The sequence below is a fragment of the Neolamprologus brichardi genome, chromosome 11 (genome assembly GCF_056152115.1).
Source record: "Neolamprologus brichardi isolate AB-2024 chromosome 11, ASM5615211v1, whole genome shotgun sequence".
NCBI lineage: Eukaryota > Metazoa > Chordata > Actinopteri > Cichliformes > Cichlidae > Neolamprologus > Neolamprologus brichardi.
In genome coordinates this window covers 29,403,886-29,421,893 of record NC_142114.1, presented here as the reverse complement: position 1 = coordinate 29,421,893, position 18,008 = coordinate 29,403,886, and the positions used below count along the sequence as shown (strand labels likewise).

Here is an 18,008-nt window from a genome sequence, read left to right as displayed (position 1 = left end):
CCCATGCTAAGCAAGCCTACCGCAGAGAGAGTAAATATGAAGTCATGGAACAAGAGACGACAATAGTAGGATGTTGTTGGAACACTACTTCAAGCACGACATCCCAGTGTACTTCAGACCCAGCAACACACTCAAAAACTCTTCACAAACGAATGGCACATCATACAAGAGCCACCTCCACAGGACAAGACTCAGCAGTCCATCTGCATCTAAAGGTCAAAGGTCACTCTTTTGAGGATGCCAATGTTCACATTTTGGACAGAGAGGACAGATGGTTTGAAAAAGGAGTGAAAGAAGCATCTATGTCCACTGTGAGCTCCCCAGACGCCTTAATGCCCACTCACATCCTGGGCCATCTGACCTCAGGAAATCACATGATAGGGTGGAGCCAGGTTTCACAATGAGCTCACCTGAAACTCTGGCTGATTGGGACCCACACCCAGTTTCACACCTTGGCTCAGGCGATTAGGTAGAGGATCATCAGGGGGTCCTTTTGTCCCTCTTTGGGGGGAAACTCCCACAGGGCTTAAATCTGGGACTCTCCACCATTTGACCTTAGAACTGAAGAAGCTTCTTGAATGAGAGGTGAAACGTCTTCAAACAACTTAAGGAAGTCCAGGCGCTTTTCTTTTCTAAGCTCCTTAGACTACGATGACCTGGATGACTGAGAACCTTCATGGACAACACTAGTTATTCCAACATTTGGAAGAAGGGACTCTCACAGAGCTATAGATTGATGAGGTACAACACACATGCTACGGCAAGGGGGAGCCAGGACGACAAGTTGGGGGGGTAGATATCATCACGCAGATTGAAGATTGAAACCTGGATATATAATTTTTATATATATAAACGTGTATCTAAATCTGACTATCATGAGTTTAATAAAGTATAAGTATAATAAAAAATTTAAAAAAAAATCCCGAAATTAAATAAATAAATAAATAAATAAAGGACTAAAATGAAATAAATGACCTGACTACTCTATAGTTTGCCCACCAGGGGGTGCTGATGATACTTTGAAATACAAAGACTAGACATAAAAGATGGGTGTAAATACTAAAGTCAGAAAAGAGAAGTAGCAAAATCATGCATCCCCTATAATCACCAGCAGGGGGCATCTTCTCTGGATGTGTAACTGTACAGAAGTCTGAGACAACACTGATGCTTCCCACATGATCAATGACCTCAATAAACTCCTGATGAGTTTATGGTCTCAGTCACTAGTTTCGAGTCTTACCTAATACAACACCGGTTTTATTTTGGAAACGAGTCCCATTAGAGTCCAAAAGGGCGCCGCGCAGGATGGGAATTAGGTCAGGCTTATCTTGTAATGAAGACTTGATACTATAGGAGTGTAGAGTCCTGGAGACCAGTCTTTGCTCTGTCAGTCAAAATATGTGTGCTGTTACCAACAAATGATAAAAGCCTTTTAGCCACGCCTCATATTTTAGCGTTTCTTCAGTTCTGGTTCCTGCACCTGGACAGGTTTGAGTTTACTGCAGATCCAAAGAATCTCAGTGTATCAGTCCATCACAGCCTATCTCAGTGAGCGCCAGTGCAGAGAGCAGCAGATGACAATGTGATAAATGCTGTCACAACAAGAGCCTCGGTGCTGCAGATGCTCCACACTTTCTCAGATGAGAAGGACACTTAAAGGTGAAGGATCTCAGTGAAGTCACAGAGATGCGATCGTCATTTGGACGACTTTCCTTGATTCCACCCCGACAGTATTTCTAAATGTGAGAGTTTGGGGTGTAAAAGGACAGAAACTAAACTGCTTATTTCATTTATTTTGGTACTGTTGCACTGAATGAAAATTAACTGCAAAAACAAAATAATCTGACGTTCTTATAATTCAGGCATTAAAAATCATGAAGAACACACAGACCATGTGCTTCCTCCCAGCTTCCTTTAAAATGAACTTTGACCCTGAAAGCATTTCTAATATGTTCCTGCCCAGAAATGTTGATTTTAGATTTCCCCTCCTCCTCCTCCTCCTTCTTCTTCTTAAGAAAAACATTTCAAACAACTCTTTGTGTGTTGAGATGTAAACTTCTATAAGAAACAGAAAGTCCAGAAAGCAAACAGCTGATATTTAAGTCAGATATGCTGCAAACCCACACCGTCCAGACAGAGGTTTGAATTTCATTTTCTACAGTTGCATTGGCACATTTGAATACAGAAGGCCTTTATTATTTAATGTGTACACAAAGCATTTTGTTTCACCTGCCAAATCAGCAGCTGAGCTGTTTGAGTTCACAAACATGTTGATGAACAGGCTCGACCGCCCGAGGACTGCAGTTCCTGATCTGCATCCTGTTCAGGGTGAGGAATGAGAGTGAGTCACCTTCACCTCGGCAACAGCGCGGATCTGGCAAACAAAGCTCTACGACCGTGTCTGTGCCAGCACCTCAGTCCTGCTGCTTATTTGAAAAATGAAGGAGAGCTGCTCCAGTGACTTGGGATGTGCTTTAAACAGAGGGAGGAAAAAAGCAACACAAGTGAAACCAAACAAGCTTTGCCAGGTTCGACTTTAATCTGATCCTAATCTTCATTTGTTAGCGCTGCAAACAGACAAACCCACTGTGAAAAAACAATTCAGTGTATGCGTTCAGCCCGTCTCAGGCAGTGGCGTGTCCTCATCCAGCCACCATTGTGCTATTTGCATAAGGTGTATTGTTTGCAGAGCTCACGCAGCTTCTCTTTATTACCGCTTCAAGCGGTAATAAAGCGACTGGTCAGCTCAGCTTAGCATAAAGAATGGAAACAGGAAGGAAATGTGATAACACTCAAAATGACAAAATCTGAGCAGTTTATTCATCTGCCATTTCCTGTTGGACAAGTCAAACTGTCGGCCAAGAAAGAGCTGCAAATATGCTTCATTTGTTTCAGCCAGAGAGAGACGGGAGCACGAACCAGAGCTTGTAGTTTTCACTGCCGGGCCTCTCCATCACATCGAGACCACCATGCTCCAGGACATGTTCAGAGCAGAGAAGAGCCGCTCGCTCAGGGAAACAACATAGGTTACGTGATGAGGAGCGGCCTTCATTATTAAAAGTAATAATTAGCCTTACTCTTCTTTACTGCCAGGAAGGCTTGGGTGGCTTTTATAGGGATAGGCTTGGATTTTGTTTTGGCCACATGTTAAGTAAGCTTAGCGTGTAAGTAATAGGGGTGGGGAAAAATTGATACTGTGTAGCATCGTGATATTTTGTTTGCTAATAATGTATCGATACAGGGACAGCAGAAATCGATATTTTGTTACAAAAAAGGTTTTTGTGCTCTGACTTCAGAGCATGTTGATCCTTTTTCTGAGCAAGAATCCTGACATTCCTTCACTGTCCAAATGTGTTTAACTTGTTTTTGGCAGCAATAAACATGACAGTTTACTTATTTTAATTTAAGACATGTTTTATTTTAATTAAGTTTAAAACTTTTTTATTTAATGTAAAATTATATTTTGTTTTAATTTACTTTCAAATTCTTCAGTTGCTGAAGGGGCTGCATAGTTTTCATAAACTGCATAGTTCAGAATAGCTATAATTGTACCAGATGGTTGCGTTCAGTTAAGTTGGACTAGACTGTAATACAAACCGTTCAGTTTGTCAACAATCAAACTGAAATGAGAGAAAGACTGAGTGCGAGACTTTGATATTAGATAAAATGAATATTGATAAAGTTTACCTTTATGTACAGAATCTGAATATCGCAAAATATTTTTTAAAAATTGCAAGAATATCGTATCGTGCGTTAAGTATTGTGATAATATCGTATCGTGGGATGTATGGTGATTCCCACCTCTAGTAAGTAAGCTTCAAAAACTAGAAGATATGTTTCAAATGACGTCTTAAACATTTATTTCGACAGCGTTTTTCCATTAACAGCTTTCACATTTGGTTTTTCAAAAGACAAACAGGAGACTTTAACTTAACCTAAACTCCAACTGTAAATGAGTCAGCAGAGGCCTGATGAGTGTTAAATCAGCTTAACTTGATGATGACTGCCGTCACATAAATACCAGAACCAGTGAGAGTTATGACAGTAAGTATATGACTGACCATCCTTCAAAAAGACATAATTTTCAAGCCCACAGTCAACAGAAGCTTGGATTACTGAGATCACATGACATGAGATTATCTCCATTTCAGTAAATAACTACTCATACTTGGTCTCCTTCTTTAACAGAGACAAGACAAGAATCCTGACTTCAAATATATCTGTGAGAAAGTGATGACAGAAGCATAACAGGAGAAAAAGAACAGTTCATTTAGAGAAGTGTGAGCAGCAGCATGTTGCTTATGTCGAGATCAAAGTTGACTGTAGCTCCTGGTGACGTCCTGACAAAGAGAAAAGTCCAGCACACGTCAAACAGCACGTGCCTTACACGAACACACAGCTGATTAACATGCTTCAGCACAACCCGGCTTATATACAGTACACGAGTCCTATCAGTGTTTTCATCCTAGAAATTAAATGAGAAGAAGAAGACGCAACGTTCACAGTGGAAAACAAAACAAAACACGCTTCTTATTTTAAGTAGCAGCTATAAAAGAAAGACTGAAACCTTTAAAGATGAAATAATTCAAGCAAGAAGTTGAATTCATGATGACTTTGTGACGATGACGTGTCAGTTTACAGAGAGCGAAGCGTTGAATGACACAGACGTCTAATAAAATTAAAACCTTGTTTGCAATCGTACTTTTCTAACATTGCACAACATTTTACTGCCTGCACCATTTACACGGGGAGCTTTTACGCCACGTCGATTCACTGTGTCATTAGTAATAAACATGGCAGGGACAGTGTAGGTAAAACTGTTGCCTCACAGTAAGAAGCTCCTGGGCCAGAACCACAGCAGGCATCTTTTCTTACGAGTAATATCTAAGTTAAAGCTGGATCCATTATTTTTCCTCATTTCCTGTCAAATGCGTACAGTTTTAAAAGTGTGGAGATATTAAACAGTTCAGGTAAGGCCAGAGTAGGATACAGTTTGAATTATTTGAGCTGTGAGGCTTTCAAAGGATGCAGGATTTGAATCCCGACTGTGCATCAAAAGCTGCAGACTCGTTTTAGAACTTACAAACACAGAGATAACTTCGGTTTACGAAACAAAAGAGAAAAAAAATGATTCAGCGGCGGCGCACTTTTGGGTTGATTTCCATGCGATGGGTTACAGGAAGGCTCTGGGATTGGATCGAGGATCTTTGAGGTTTCTGTATCTGTGGGTGAGCCAGACTCCAAGGACCTGAAATCAACAACAAACAAGCAGCTGTCAGTTTTCTCAGTATACAAAAACCTCCTCCAGCACCCGTTCACAGCAGACTACGAGTCTTTTAGCTTCACTGTAATGACATTTTCCCGACCTCTGTGAAGCTGAAGAAGAGGCCGATGCCGCCCACAAACTGCAGCACCTGCCCGGCGTAATTCTGGAGGATGTCTGCGCAGGCCACACAAGATGAAGTGTTAACGCAGACCTGGAGGAACAAAACAAGCAAACAAAACACAATCTTGACCAAGCTGCTTCTTAGAAGAAATCTTTTCAGAGTGTTTTACTCACAGCAGGACACGAGCTGTTGTCCACTTGAGAGAAGCCGCAGCAGTTTAGAGTCCTCTCCAGGTCCTTCTGAGTGCCTGTAGATTTGTTCCATCCAGCCTCCAGCAGCAAGTTCTGCAGATGAAAATCAGCATCACTTCATGTATACGAGACTTAAAAGTAATCCTGAAATGATCCTTTATTCAGACCTTGCATATTCTCATTGATTTGTCTCTCTTTGCTCCACAGTGAATTTTGCATGTGCTTCACAGAGCCACGCAAACATTCTTTAATTAAAGTCCTGCATTCAGTAGCTCAAACAGAAACGACCAACTCTGAATAAGTTCGCTTTTTAGAGTTTATTCCTAAATTGTTATTAATAAGCTCTACTATTTTTAGGATGTTGCGATCTGGTAGAGGAGTCTCAACAGTGTCAGTTCAAGCAGGCCACAGTGTTGACCCTGAGTCCAGACATGTCATCCTGTGATCAGGAAGCCATTTTTTTTTTTTTAAACATTTATTTATTGGTTTTAACCGATTTTACATGGTGCACCATGAGCAAAAATAAAATAAAATAAAATAAAATAGAATAAATAAAAAATAATAAAGTAAAAAAAATAAAATAGAATAAATAAATAAATAAAAAATAATAAAGTAAAAAAAATAAAATAGAATAAATAAATAAATAAAAAATAATAAAGTAAAAAAAACAAAATAGAATAAATAAATAAATAAATAAATAAAAAATAATAAAGTAAAAAAAACAAAAAAAACCAAAACCACAACAACAACAGAAACAACATAATAATAGAAACAAAAACAAAGCAAACCATAACAAAAGGGAAGGACAGATATACAAATCAAGTTAGAGTTTCAGGCTGTTAAGTCCACAGTGTGCACGCTGCAGTTCTCCAGAAAGTTGTAGAATTTTGACCATGTAGCCCAAAACTTGTCCAGTTTATTTCTTAATGTATAAGTTATTTTCTCCATAGACAGTATAGATGTCAGTCCATTAAGCCACTGAGATAGTCCACATATTTTTTTGATTTTTCCAGCACATAGCAATACAGCACTTGGCTTCCAAAAGTCCAATCGTTAACAAGCTCTATTGTTTGCAGCAGGTACAAAATTATTCGGGTATATATTTAAAATACATATTTTAGGATGAAGAGGAATCACATCACCAATAATTTGACACAACAGATTTATTACCTTTTCCCAAAAGATTTTCACATGTGGACACTCCCACATACAGTGAAATAAAGTGCCCCTGTCCACTCCACACTTAATACAGGTGTCTGGGATGTTTGAGTTAAAATGATGGATTTTTGACGGAGTAATATATTGTCTTGAAAGGAAGCCATTATAAGCGCTATAAAACATGTAGGCTCTTTATATGGAGGAAGGAAAGCCTGCAACACTGCAGACAACATCATTTAGAAGACTCAGTGTGTCCCTGTTAAGGCACAGTAAGATCTAACATTAATGTTGCTTAAACTCAGATTTTTATTTGGCATGTAAATCAGGTGCAGCTCTGCTGTTAACTGTCTGCATGTACAAAGCTAAATATAATGTAAATAGCCTGAGTGCAAATTTCTGCCTGCTGATTCTACCACTTTGGATTTTTACATATTCATATTCACCGTTGTGGAGGTCCCAGAACAGACACATGAAATCAATTATAAATGCTGCGTTTCCACATAAAACAATCTTGTTTTAACTACAGTCCCCAACACTCAAGCTACCAGCAGTTCTCCAAGTTTGTTCCTGAGACTACAAGTCCCATTTGTGTTTTTTTTAAAACCTGAAAAACCTCATTATGATTTATATTTTTAATGATTCATCTGAATCTGCACAGTAACTACAATCAAGCAGCTATAACTGAGTAAAATATCAAAGAGTTACTCTCAAAATACAGAAGAAACATAGCAGAAATACTCAAATATAAAAATAATACTGGAATAGAGCCGTTAAAGACGTTTGTCTGCCTGTAACTGTCTAAAAGCCAAACTGTGTCCAAAATATTGTTTGGATTGTTTAGAAAAGACAAAATAAACTCACCTGTTGATCTTTATTGAGAGCCAGACATGCACAGGACACTGAAAACTGCAGCACAAACACTATGGAGAGAACCATCATGTACTGGACCAAGTTGAGGAAGTTTAAAGCATGTTGTTGCTATGCCGACGAGCCATTAAAACTCAGGATACACTAGAGCATAAAATCCTGGATTTGTGTGAAGGATACAAAGAAGAGCAGGACCTGGTGGTGCTTTAGGGCACCGCACAGACCCACAAAGGCAACAAAGAACAGGAAGACTCCCACGCCGATGACCCCTGCCACCACCTGGATACTGGAGACCAGGCCAAACCATTTCCCCCAGGCTGCCACGCCAATCAGCAACAGGCTCACCAGCTGAGGGGGGAAAGGTGAGATAACACAAGGAAACAGAAGGAAAAGTCTCATTTTTTAAGTCGGGACCAGGAACTGTTTTTTAGGAGGGGCAGGAATCAACTTTCAAGGTGCTGATTGCAGAATGAAACTAAGCTCACTAAGCAAGTAAAATCTGAAGATGCTCTCCCTTCATTTCTTTCACTACATCCATGAAACTTGCCTGAGGTCCTCTTTTCCTCCATCTCTCCTCTGCACATGCACAAACCATCTGAGCCTCCTAGACTCTCTTTGTCCAGCTTTGGGCTGTCCCAGTCACATCAGGTCTCTGTACCATCTTGTAAACCATCCCTTTCGCTCTTGCTGACATCACCCCTGACACTTCACTCGTACACTAACTCTGCTTTACCTTTTATCCTGACTTTTATCCCTCTTCTCCAGAGCTCATCTCCACCTGTCCATGTTAGAAGATCAACTTCAGGTGGTAATACCAAATATTTGTTCCACAAATAAAAGAATTACATAATTTATATCTAGAATTGTGAGACGGAAAATGCTTTTGACGTTCTAACCTGTGAAAGCAACACTTCATTGAGAAAATGTAGAGTTACAAATGGACTTGTGTTACAGAATATTAGAGCGCAGTGACAAACTCAATGTCTGTCCCTCAAAAAGGAAAGAAACCAAAACAAAAGGTTTAACTGACTAGAGGAGCCATCCCAAAATTATGAAACGTTGAAGGTCACTTTGGACTCAAATCCACTGAAATGCAAAGAGTTCCAGACCGAAAGCTGATCAGAAATGAAGAATACATGGCTTTTTAAATTATTAATATAATTTAAAAAACATGCTTTATGTACAAAGTTCAGTTCTTCTATAATACAAAATAAGAACAAGTCCATCTTTACAGTGTTATCAGTGTACAGTAGCCATTTAAGTATTCCTGTGTTACATTAGTTTCTACATCAACGTGTTGATAAAATTTTGAACTTTGGTCTCAACAACATTTACTTTAAAGCTTTAGTTGTTTATTTTTTGCAGATTAGAAAAGTTCTGTTTCGAGATGTTGCTGTGAAGGAACATTTCATTTGATGAGCTCTTAATTTTGTTCCATTTTATGGAGCTTTAATCAATTTGATCATTGATTCATTTTACCTGTCAGAGCTTATCCTAGAAATCTACTATGACATCATGGTGTGTCGTTAAGCTGCTTAGCAACAGCTACAACATTAAAGCCATTAATCATTTAGGTCTAGTAAGTGATTCTGAGTACTTTTACTTAAATACTTTTGCAGGATTATAATTTTTACTAAAAGAGTGCAAATACTTGTTTATGTACGACCTGACCCAGTGTATGCTACACTTTTTTAAATTTCTGATGAAATAATCATATTTCCTGTGTGAAGCCCATTTGAGAAATTTCCTTTTATGACATTACATTAACAATTTGACGCTTCCTGTGTGCTTTTTTAAATGTTTTACAGCTCATAGGAAAGCAGTAAACAGCACTCAGTTTGATGATTAAACAAAACAAAGAAGAAAAGGCCACATAAACACTCCTGATATATTAAAGTTGGGCCTAATACTGGATCAGCTTTCAAAACGTCATGTTACGCACTTTTTTGGCACTGGAAATAAAAGTTGAAGTAGAAAAATAATAAAAACAATAATAAATAACCTAAAAAGTAATCATTTACGCCTGCCACCTCGTTGCCATGGCAAACACGCATTTTTTTCTCCGCTCTTAGTTGTAAATTAACCGACTAGAGAGGTCTCACGTCAAGTGGCCCTCAAGGACACATTTTACCCTCCAGCAAACATCAACAGATTTCAACTCACCACATAAAGGATGTTGAGCGCGCTGAGTGCGTTCTTGGTGCAAACGAATCCGCCGCAAACCATCGCTGCTCTCGGGACAAAACGTTTAAAAACGAGATTTCTTCTCCTGCAGCTCTCTCGCAGTGCCTCTCTTGACGCTGTACCTGCTGATCTGCAGGTGGACACCCGACAGGTGCTTCCTGGAGAGATCCTGCGCGCTGATTTGTCAGCTGAGGTGACTCACTGATTGTTGTTCAAGCAGCTGATTGCAGAAATTTCGAGATGATCTCACAAGAAGATTTCACAAAGTTACTTTGGTTCATGGTAACTTATTCATTTTAACGATTAACATCTCATAACGCAGAAGTAAAGGTCCTCTCACGGAACATGATTGAATTTGCTACAATGATTTGGAGTCAAATCCTTTACACAGCAGGGACTATGTTACTCTATAGCTCCCCCTTGTGGATGAAAAGTATATCACAGATCAAGAGTATCGAGGTTTTCTTAAATTCGCGGACCACCACGTTCAGCACAAACAGCTCGTTTAGATCTCAAATAGGCCAAATTAGAACTTGCTGCATGTTTGTTTACATCTCTGACTTACATGAATCTGTGTATTTGCATTCCTGTTTCAGAGATGAAGCAATAAAACATACTAAATGCATTATAATACAACACAATGCTGCTTCTTTATTTGTGCCAGCAGGAGTCCAAAAGCAAAAAGCTTCATTACAAATGATAATATCAACAGATATATAACATCAGTTTGTGTCAAATCCACACGAGCTTCAGATTATCTCAGGATTTAGTTGCCTCCCCTTTTTGTTTAAATGACAGCAGCCTCATAGGTCATAGGTCACATTATCCTAATATGTTCTGACATTTTTTTCTTCAGAGCTTCATGCATGAACATGATTGTGTTGGAAAGTCCAGCAACAGTCAGCAATCTTTGGTTTTCTTTGGTCTTCAAAGCCTCGAGGTGTGCTTGGGCTCATTATTCAATTCTGTTTAATTTTTTTATATAGTGCCAAATCACAACAACAGTTTCCCCAAGGTGTTTCATATTGTAATGTAAGGACCCTACAAAGAAGCAGAGATTTCTGATTGTTTGGGTTATCTCTGTTTTCTTAACATTATTCCATTTGAATTAATTTTATATAAACTTATATTTTAATTGATTCTCCAAAAGTTGATTCTGTTCATCTGGACGTTTTCAGTGACGTCTTCAGTCTCAGCTGACTGCAGGTTCACTGGGCTGGTTTCAGTCATTATGCAAATGTACTGTTTATAAGATTGGGGAAAACACTGCGTCCAGATGAACAGAATCAACTTTTGGAGATTTACTTAACTGGATGATTGAGCATCAAAACATTTTAATTGATTACACTTAATTGAATTGAAGTGTAAACAGAGAAAACCCTAACAATCATATTCCCAGTAACCCCAATAACAAGCGGTCTCACTTCACACACAGTTTCAGACTCTGTCACAGTGCTTCTGAAGCTTCTGAACCTTGAAGGACACCAATATTTCTAACAGGGGAACAATGACTGCAGGTTGATTTAGCCAAAAAAGATTGATGTATGATCAAATCTACAGTTACCCCCAAGTCTTTAGTGGACAGATCCAAGTCAAAGAAATGTCAGTTAACTTTTTAAATTACTGTAAACTATTTTATTTTTTAAAATTTGAATTATAATAAAGAATATAAAATATTTAATTTGTCTTTATTTCTGTTTTTAAGTCCTTAAAGTTTCTGATTGTTTGCATGTTTGCATGAAACACACGTTGAACTCTTGAACCACACTCTACATGGATTTACTGTTATTTATTTGTAACAAATGTTTGGAATCATGTTTGATTGTCGTTCCACTTCTCACGTGTTCACCACTTTGTGTTGGTCTTTCACCTGGAATTCCAACAACATTGATTCATGTTTGTGGCTGTAATGTGACAAAATGTGGAAAAGTTCACGGGGACCAAATACTTTTGCAAGCCGCTGTAGTTTTTAATGTTTCAGCGGCATTGATTGAACTGTGATGATTGATCGTACTCAGTACGTACAACGTCTGCCATGTAGGTTAACTGAAGTATGCTGGAAGTTTTAACCTTTAATGTGAAGCCTAAAAATTGATCACACATTTGAAGTTTCAACACAAACTGATCCAAAACCATCCATCCATCCATCCATCTTCATCCGCTTTATCCGAGGCCGGGTCGCGGGGGCAGCAGCCTAAACAGAGAGGCCCAGACCTCCCTCTCCCCAGCCACCTTCTCCAGCTTATCCGGGGGAACTCCAAGGTGTTCCCAGGCCAGGCGAGAGATATAATCTCTCCAGCGTGTCCTGGGTCTGCCCCGGGGCCTCCTCCTGGTGGGACATGCCCGGAACACCTCACCCAGGAGGCGCCCAGGAGGCATCCTTGTCAGATGCCCGAACCACCTCAGCTGGCTCCTTTCGATGTGGAGCAGCAGCGGCTCTACTCTGAGCCCCTCCCGGATGGCCGAACTTCTCACCCTATCTCTAAGGGAGAGGCCAGCCACCCTTCGGAGGAAGCTCATTTCTGCCGCTCGTATCCGCGATCTCGTCCTTTCGGTCACTACCCACAGCTCGTGACCATAGGTGAGGGTAGGCACGTAGATCGACCGGTAAATTGAGAGCTTCGCTTTTACACTCAGCTCCCTCTTCACCACGACGGACCGGTGCAGCGTCTGCATTACTGCAGCTGCAGCCCCAATCCAAAACATTAAGCTTTATCGTGGCTGATTTATTTATTTCACTGCTGTGTTAGATCAGTTTGAGCTGGATGTGCCTAATAATTTGGAAATGAATTGGAAGTTAAAAGTTAGCTTTGGTTAACATCTGCCAACAGATGTTAAACAAAGCTTCATTCACTGAAGGTAATTGTTTGTTAAACTCAAATGAAAAAAATGACGCCACTAGTATCCTGGAAACGTGAGTCTTCCACTCTCCGACAGCCGTCGCTTTATTCTGACATATTTTTTCTCTTCTTGCAAAACTATCTAAAAAAAGAAAAATGTCCCTCTTATAACCACAACCCTCCCGCTTTCTGACAAAAAGAAGAAGTGCAGCTCTTGCAACGGTCCACTTCTCTGCCTCTGAACTTCACTTACACTGACCAGTAAACCCACAGTGGCTGTTTGACTCCGAGATTAACAAAGTAAGTACCGCTGACAATAAACAGCAAACATAAATAATGGTGGAAGAAGAGAATTATGTGACAGTGATATTTCAGACAAAAGGAAATCCAACATACGGTGAGTGACAGACTTACTTTCTTCCCTTTCATTGCCAAAACTGTGATGTTTGTGGTTTTGGGGAACGATCAATACCAGTTGGTTAATTCTGGCGATGTTATGCTACTCAGCATGTCGCTGCTATTTTTGGTGTTTAATAAATAATCCCCACAAAGAACAAACTACGAATGAGTTTTCATTTCCTTTAAACTCTTTTTGTTTTTGCAGTGACGCCAGAAGACACAGAAACAATCTACGACGAGGTGAACACTGAGGAGAGGAAATTGGATGCATCCCTTGTTATAACAGGTTATTTGTGGTTTTCTGAACAAATAAATGATCATTTTTTATTCAATCATTAAAATAAACATTTTTTTCTATTCTTGTAGAGAATAAAGAGTTAGCTCCAGCTTGTAGTCGGCTCGCGTTGGTTGTGACAGGTCTGGTGATTATTTGCCTCATCTTGGTGTCAGTCGTCATCGGCCTCATCTTCCACTGTAAGTCCACCTGCTGTGTATTCAAGGACTTTAGTGTAATCAGACAATAACACTAACAGTTTCTTATCTGACTGCAGTTAACACACTGATGAGTGAGCAGCAACGAGAAATGGCCAACATCACAGCGCAGAACCTGCAGCTGATGACACAGAAAACATCCTCAGAGCGACGGACAGAGGAGCTGACCAGACTGAGAGACCAACTCAACTGGACCATCGGAGTCATCATGGAATATCAGGAATTTTCAGTGGAAAAACACTGCCCACAGAAAGGTGAACATGTCTTAGTTTTATGTTACTTTTTACTCACTTCCTGTCATGACTCCCACCGGTGCAAACATGTTTTTGTTTTTTTTTTGTTTTTTTAAAAAAAAATTTTTTCTCAAAGATTTATTTATTGCTTTTCCAACAACATTTTAACCAACAGGAAGAGAGAGTTCAAATAAAATAAAGGAGAACATAAATAAAAAATAATAATAATTTGAGTGTATAATAGTAATGTATGTACATCATATATGAATAGTGTTAGGGGAACACATAGATATAGTTATACATACTCTCCCATGTAGATCATTCAGATATTATTACAGGAAAAAAAAAAAAAAATATATATATATATATATATATATATATATATATGTATATAGATAAATAAAACAAAACAAAACGAAAAAAAACAAAATAACCCCCCCACAAAAAAAACAAAAAAACAACCAAAAAAACCCCAAAACAAAACAAAACACAAGGGTTAACAGATAGTGCTCCAGAAAAATATGAAACAAGTATAACATAGTGAGACATAGGTTTAAGTGCATTATTCCAGGGCTTCGGGCTGAAGTTTAGTCCAAGGCAAACATGTTTTTATTTGAAGGTTTAATGTTTTAAACTGTTTAAAAATCTTCAAAACTCTTTGTGACGTATCGTAAAGTTGGATTTCTAAAATGATTCTGGTCTTGTTGTCCCTTTCTTTTTGTGAACAGTGTGTAAACCTTGCCTGGATGGCTGGGTGCTGTTTCGGTCAAGCTGTTACTTTTTTTCCCAACATCAATATTCGGCTTATTGGAGGAGCTGGGATGAAAGTCGTGATCAATGCAAAAGGCATCAGGCGGCTCTGGTAGTGATCGAAAGTCAGGAAGAACAGGTGAGCCAGATTTCATTGGTATATATTTTTTTAAAGTTTAAATAAAGTGAAAGAGCAGAGAGGAAAAACAGTGTCAAAGTTCAAGCGATTTAGACAGGAAGGCTTGAAGAGGAAGTTACTGCAACTATAATTTAAAGAGCCAAGTTACCTTCCTTCAGTTCAGTCTTTTCCCACCTTTTTGCCATTTGACTGGATTTTAAGAAAACGTATTTCTTCCTCAATCAACACTTAAAAATACTGTAAAATTTTTTTATTTTATTTTAAAACTATTCAGAATCCTGTTCTCTGAAGTGCACTGGGGTTTGCTTTATACTTGAGTTATGTTTTGATTCAAGCAGGCCTCAACTTGTACTTAAAAAGAAAAGAGAAATATTCAGGAAAAAAGGAACTGCAAGCTCGCTGCTCTCTTTAAAATAGTCTTCGTGGCCTTCACTTCCAAATTCAGTAAATGACATGATCTTTGGTCAGAGCTGTGGAAAAGAAACCAGCGATCATTCCTACAGAGTCCCCAGAGTGTTTAAAAAGAGAGCGAGAACGACTCTTCATACATCAGACGAAAGATAGTCGAAGTAAAAGACACAGGCTGTGAGTTTAAAAGAGAAGAGAAAAATATTCTTTAATCTGATTGGACAAACGTAAATTCATTTGCAAGAGCTCCAAACTCTAAGCGTCAGATCAGAGTTTGCAGTTTGGAGAGATCATCTGAGCAATCTGGTCTAACAAGCCCACAGAGTCTGAGCCCAGCAGCTGTAACTACAGCCAACAGTCTGGATAATTGTGTAAACTGTCAATATGGGTCCTGAGTGTTGATTTCTTGAGGGAACAAAAGCCAGTTTGATCCATTTAAAATGGAAACATAGTGTCCAAAAAAGGGAAACGTTGTTATTTTTTTAAACCTGTTTGTTTTTATTTTTGCTGTTATAGACGAGTCATCGTTCTTTTTATCTCAAAGGAAAACTAAAACCCGACTATTGTTATGTGGTAGATAACACATGTATTACAAATTTAGGAATTTATCAGCAACCACACTAAGGACTATCACGCTGATGATAAGCACGGCTACTGGATCGGTTTGAGAGCAGAGAGCCCAAAGACGTGGACGTGGGTCGATGGAAGTAATCTCACCGTGACGTAAGCATGACCCCGCCCACCACCACACATACAAATACTTGCCTATTATATCTTACTTAGCTCATCTAATTGACATTATGCTTTCCTTAGCTGCTTAGCTGAACTCTAACCATCACAAATACCACAACCCAACTGTAACCCTGACACTAAAACCACAATTTCAGCCTCAAACTCATGAAGCCTAGAATTTGGGCCCATAAGGGACTGATGGTCCCCACAAGTATAGTAACAGTCAAAGTTTGATCCTCACAAAGATGTATAAGTGCAAACACACACATTTTAACAACACATTGTAAATACCCTTTAAAAATATGGCATGGAAGTAAAAAGCAGAATGAAAAAGTTGTTTCAACATTTCCTTCTTCTAATAACAAGAAGTTTAAGATTTACAGCCACAGGAAGTTTACAGTATGAACGAATTCCAAATAATTTTGAGGATTTTTAAAAAAATCCAAGTTAAAACAACCTTTAGGCTGGAAAAGGAAGTGACGATTAAGTCGAATCAGCGCATGTCGATGGCAGACTTGTTTTCTGTTTGCATTTGTGAAATGAAAAAAACAACAAAGTGTTTTCATTCAACATAAAAAGACGTCTTGCATGAATCCAAGTGAAGAAAACTGTTATTATGTTACATGTTTGATTTTGTATAATATGTTGTTAGAGAATAAATGCTGCGCGTTTGTGTCGGGTAAGAAAACATTACAGCGCATGTGTGGTAGCAGGTTAGAGTGAGCCAGGACGGCAATGGAAATGTGCGCTGTAGCAGCAAATCGTTTTTTGACAGTGACATCTTTGGTTTGTATGTACGAGTCAGAAATAAATCTGAACAGCTCACATTAAGAAGTGGAAGAATTATTTTTTCGAAGCTTGGGACAGAAATTCGCCACTACAAAACCCCTGGCTAACACTGTTGTGTGACTTGTGTGCTCCCACCACTGAGAACACACAAGTTCTAATAAACAACAAACTTATTTGTAGCAGAGTGAAGAAAAATAATAAAAGCTGTTAAAAACTCTTCGCTGCATCCACTGCTTGTTTCTCAAAGATGATTTTTGACCTTTGACATTTTTCTTAAGCTTCCACATCCGTGATGGACTCGGTTGTGTCTCTGACTTTTGCGAAACCAAACACAAGTGTGCATTTATGGCCTCTGTGTTGGTTAAATTGCCTCGATCCCTGTTACCATCAGGAATGCTCTGTGTGCAGAGACTGACACAGATCATTGACTTATTTTTGGCACCCAAGCACTTCACGAGCTGAATTTCAGAAATACAATAAAGATTATTTTGTCAAATGTTGAAATGTTGAGTAGGCATGCAGACTGACACTATGTGACTTTTTTAGGTTCTGGAAAATGCAACAAGATGTCAACAAAAGATATTGTGCTTTAAGCCTACCAAAAGCGCCCCCTTTGGCCAACTGGGGCAAAGCAAGCTGTGACATGAGAAACTGTTGGGTCTGTGAAAGACGAGCGTTGATTAAAGCAGATTAGGAATCAGTCCCAGTAACAGAATTGTTATTTAATGTGACAGTAACTCCTTGTGTTGTTTCTGTGTCAAACTGATTGTGTAAAAAAATAAGTAATTTCTTTGTTTTCATTTATGTTCAGTTACATTTTTAAACAAATGCTGCAGAATCAAACACCACATTTGAGCTGCTCTGCAAAAGCATTTGTACTTTTCTGTAATCATATGTGCTCTTTTGTCATTACTATGTGATTTCTAATGTATTCGATGGCAAAAGAAACATGTAAATGCAGAGAGAGCCATGAATGTGTTTATGTTACTATTTATTTATACTACATGTTTGTGAAACTTCCCTTTCCACTTGAGGAAGTGACAGTCGGTTCATGCTCTCTGGGCGTAACGTGTAAGCATCTTTATTCCGTTTATAGTAACAGAAACCAAGAAGCTGAACAATAATAATAGTACGCGTGTGTGTGTGTGTGTGTTGTGCCTATTGTCTAAAACTAAAACAGTAAAACAGTGTGTAAGAAATTAACTGGCTTATCCTACAAGAGACTCTCATGTTAAAATGTTCAATGTTATTATGAAAAAAGTGTTTCCAGCTTAAAGTGGTTTGGCCGGTGTGGATTATTCCCACCTTCATAAAAACTGTGATTCTTTTATTTACTTATTTATCTGGACACTTGTAAGGCTGATACGTAAGAACAGGCAGCTGGAGCAACAGCTGTGTGTTCGGCCTCACCTCCACTGAGCTGTGCCTGTCGCAGTGTT

The 18,008-nt window shown here is 38.9% G+C and overlaps 2 protein-coding genes across 4 annotated transcripts; one reads left to right on the top strand and one right to left on the bottom strand.

The window, feature by feature from the left end:
• Window positions 1–3,836: 3,836 nt before the first annotated feature.
• LOC102791458 (tetraspanin-13) lies at window positions 3,837–10,050 on the bottom strand. 2 transcript variants are annotated; one of them, XM_087847851.1, is made up of 7 exons: window positions 9,767–10,050; window positions 7,784–7,951; window positions 7,598–7,678; window positions 5,561–5,671; window positions 5,367–5,477; window positions 5,148–5,248; window positions 3,837–4,340 (listed from the first exon to the last, which is right to left on the bottom strand). In XM_087847851.1, exons 1-6 carry the CDS (start codon window positions 9,827–9,829, stop codon window positions 5,174–5,176), a joined length of 609 nt encoding a protein of 202 aa, XP_087703977.1. In that variant the 5' UTR covers window positions 9,830–10,050; the 3' UTR covers window positions 3,837–4,340; window positions 5,148–5,173. The 2 variants fall into 2 exon arrangements, with proteins under 2 accessions (XP_087703977.1, XP_006801873.1); XM_006801810.3 differs by having other exon boundaries at window positions 3,837–5,248; window positions 9,767–10,048.
• Window positions 10,051–12,835: 2,785 nt separating this feature from the next.
• Window positions 12,836–18,008, top strand: LOC118455001 (CD209 antigen-like protein C). Of its 2 annotated transcripts, none has more exons than XM_087847850.1 (7): window positions 12,836–12,927; window positions 13,232–13,312; window positions 13,393–13,500; window positions 13,578–13,772; window positions 14,480–14,640; window positions 15,650–15,771; window positions 17,116–18,008. In XM_087847850.1, coding segments are annotated over exons 1-7 (816 nt in total). In that variant the 5' UTR covers window positions 12,836–12,926; the 3' UTR covers window positions 17,264–18,008. The 2 variants fall into 2 exon arrangements, with proteins under 2 accessions (XP_087703976.1, XP_087703975.1); XM_087847849.1 differs by having other exon boundaries at window positions 12,872–13,024.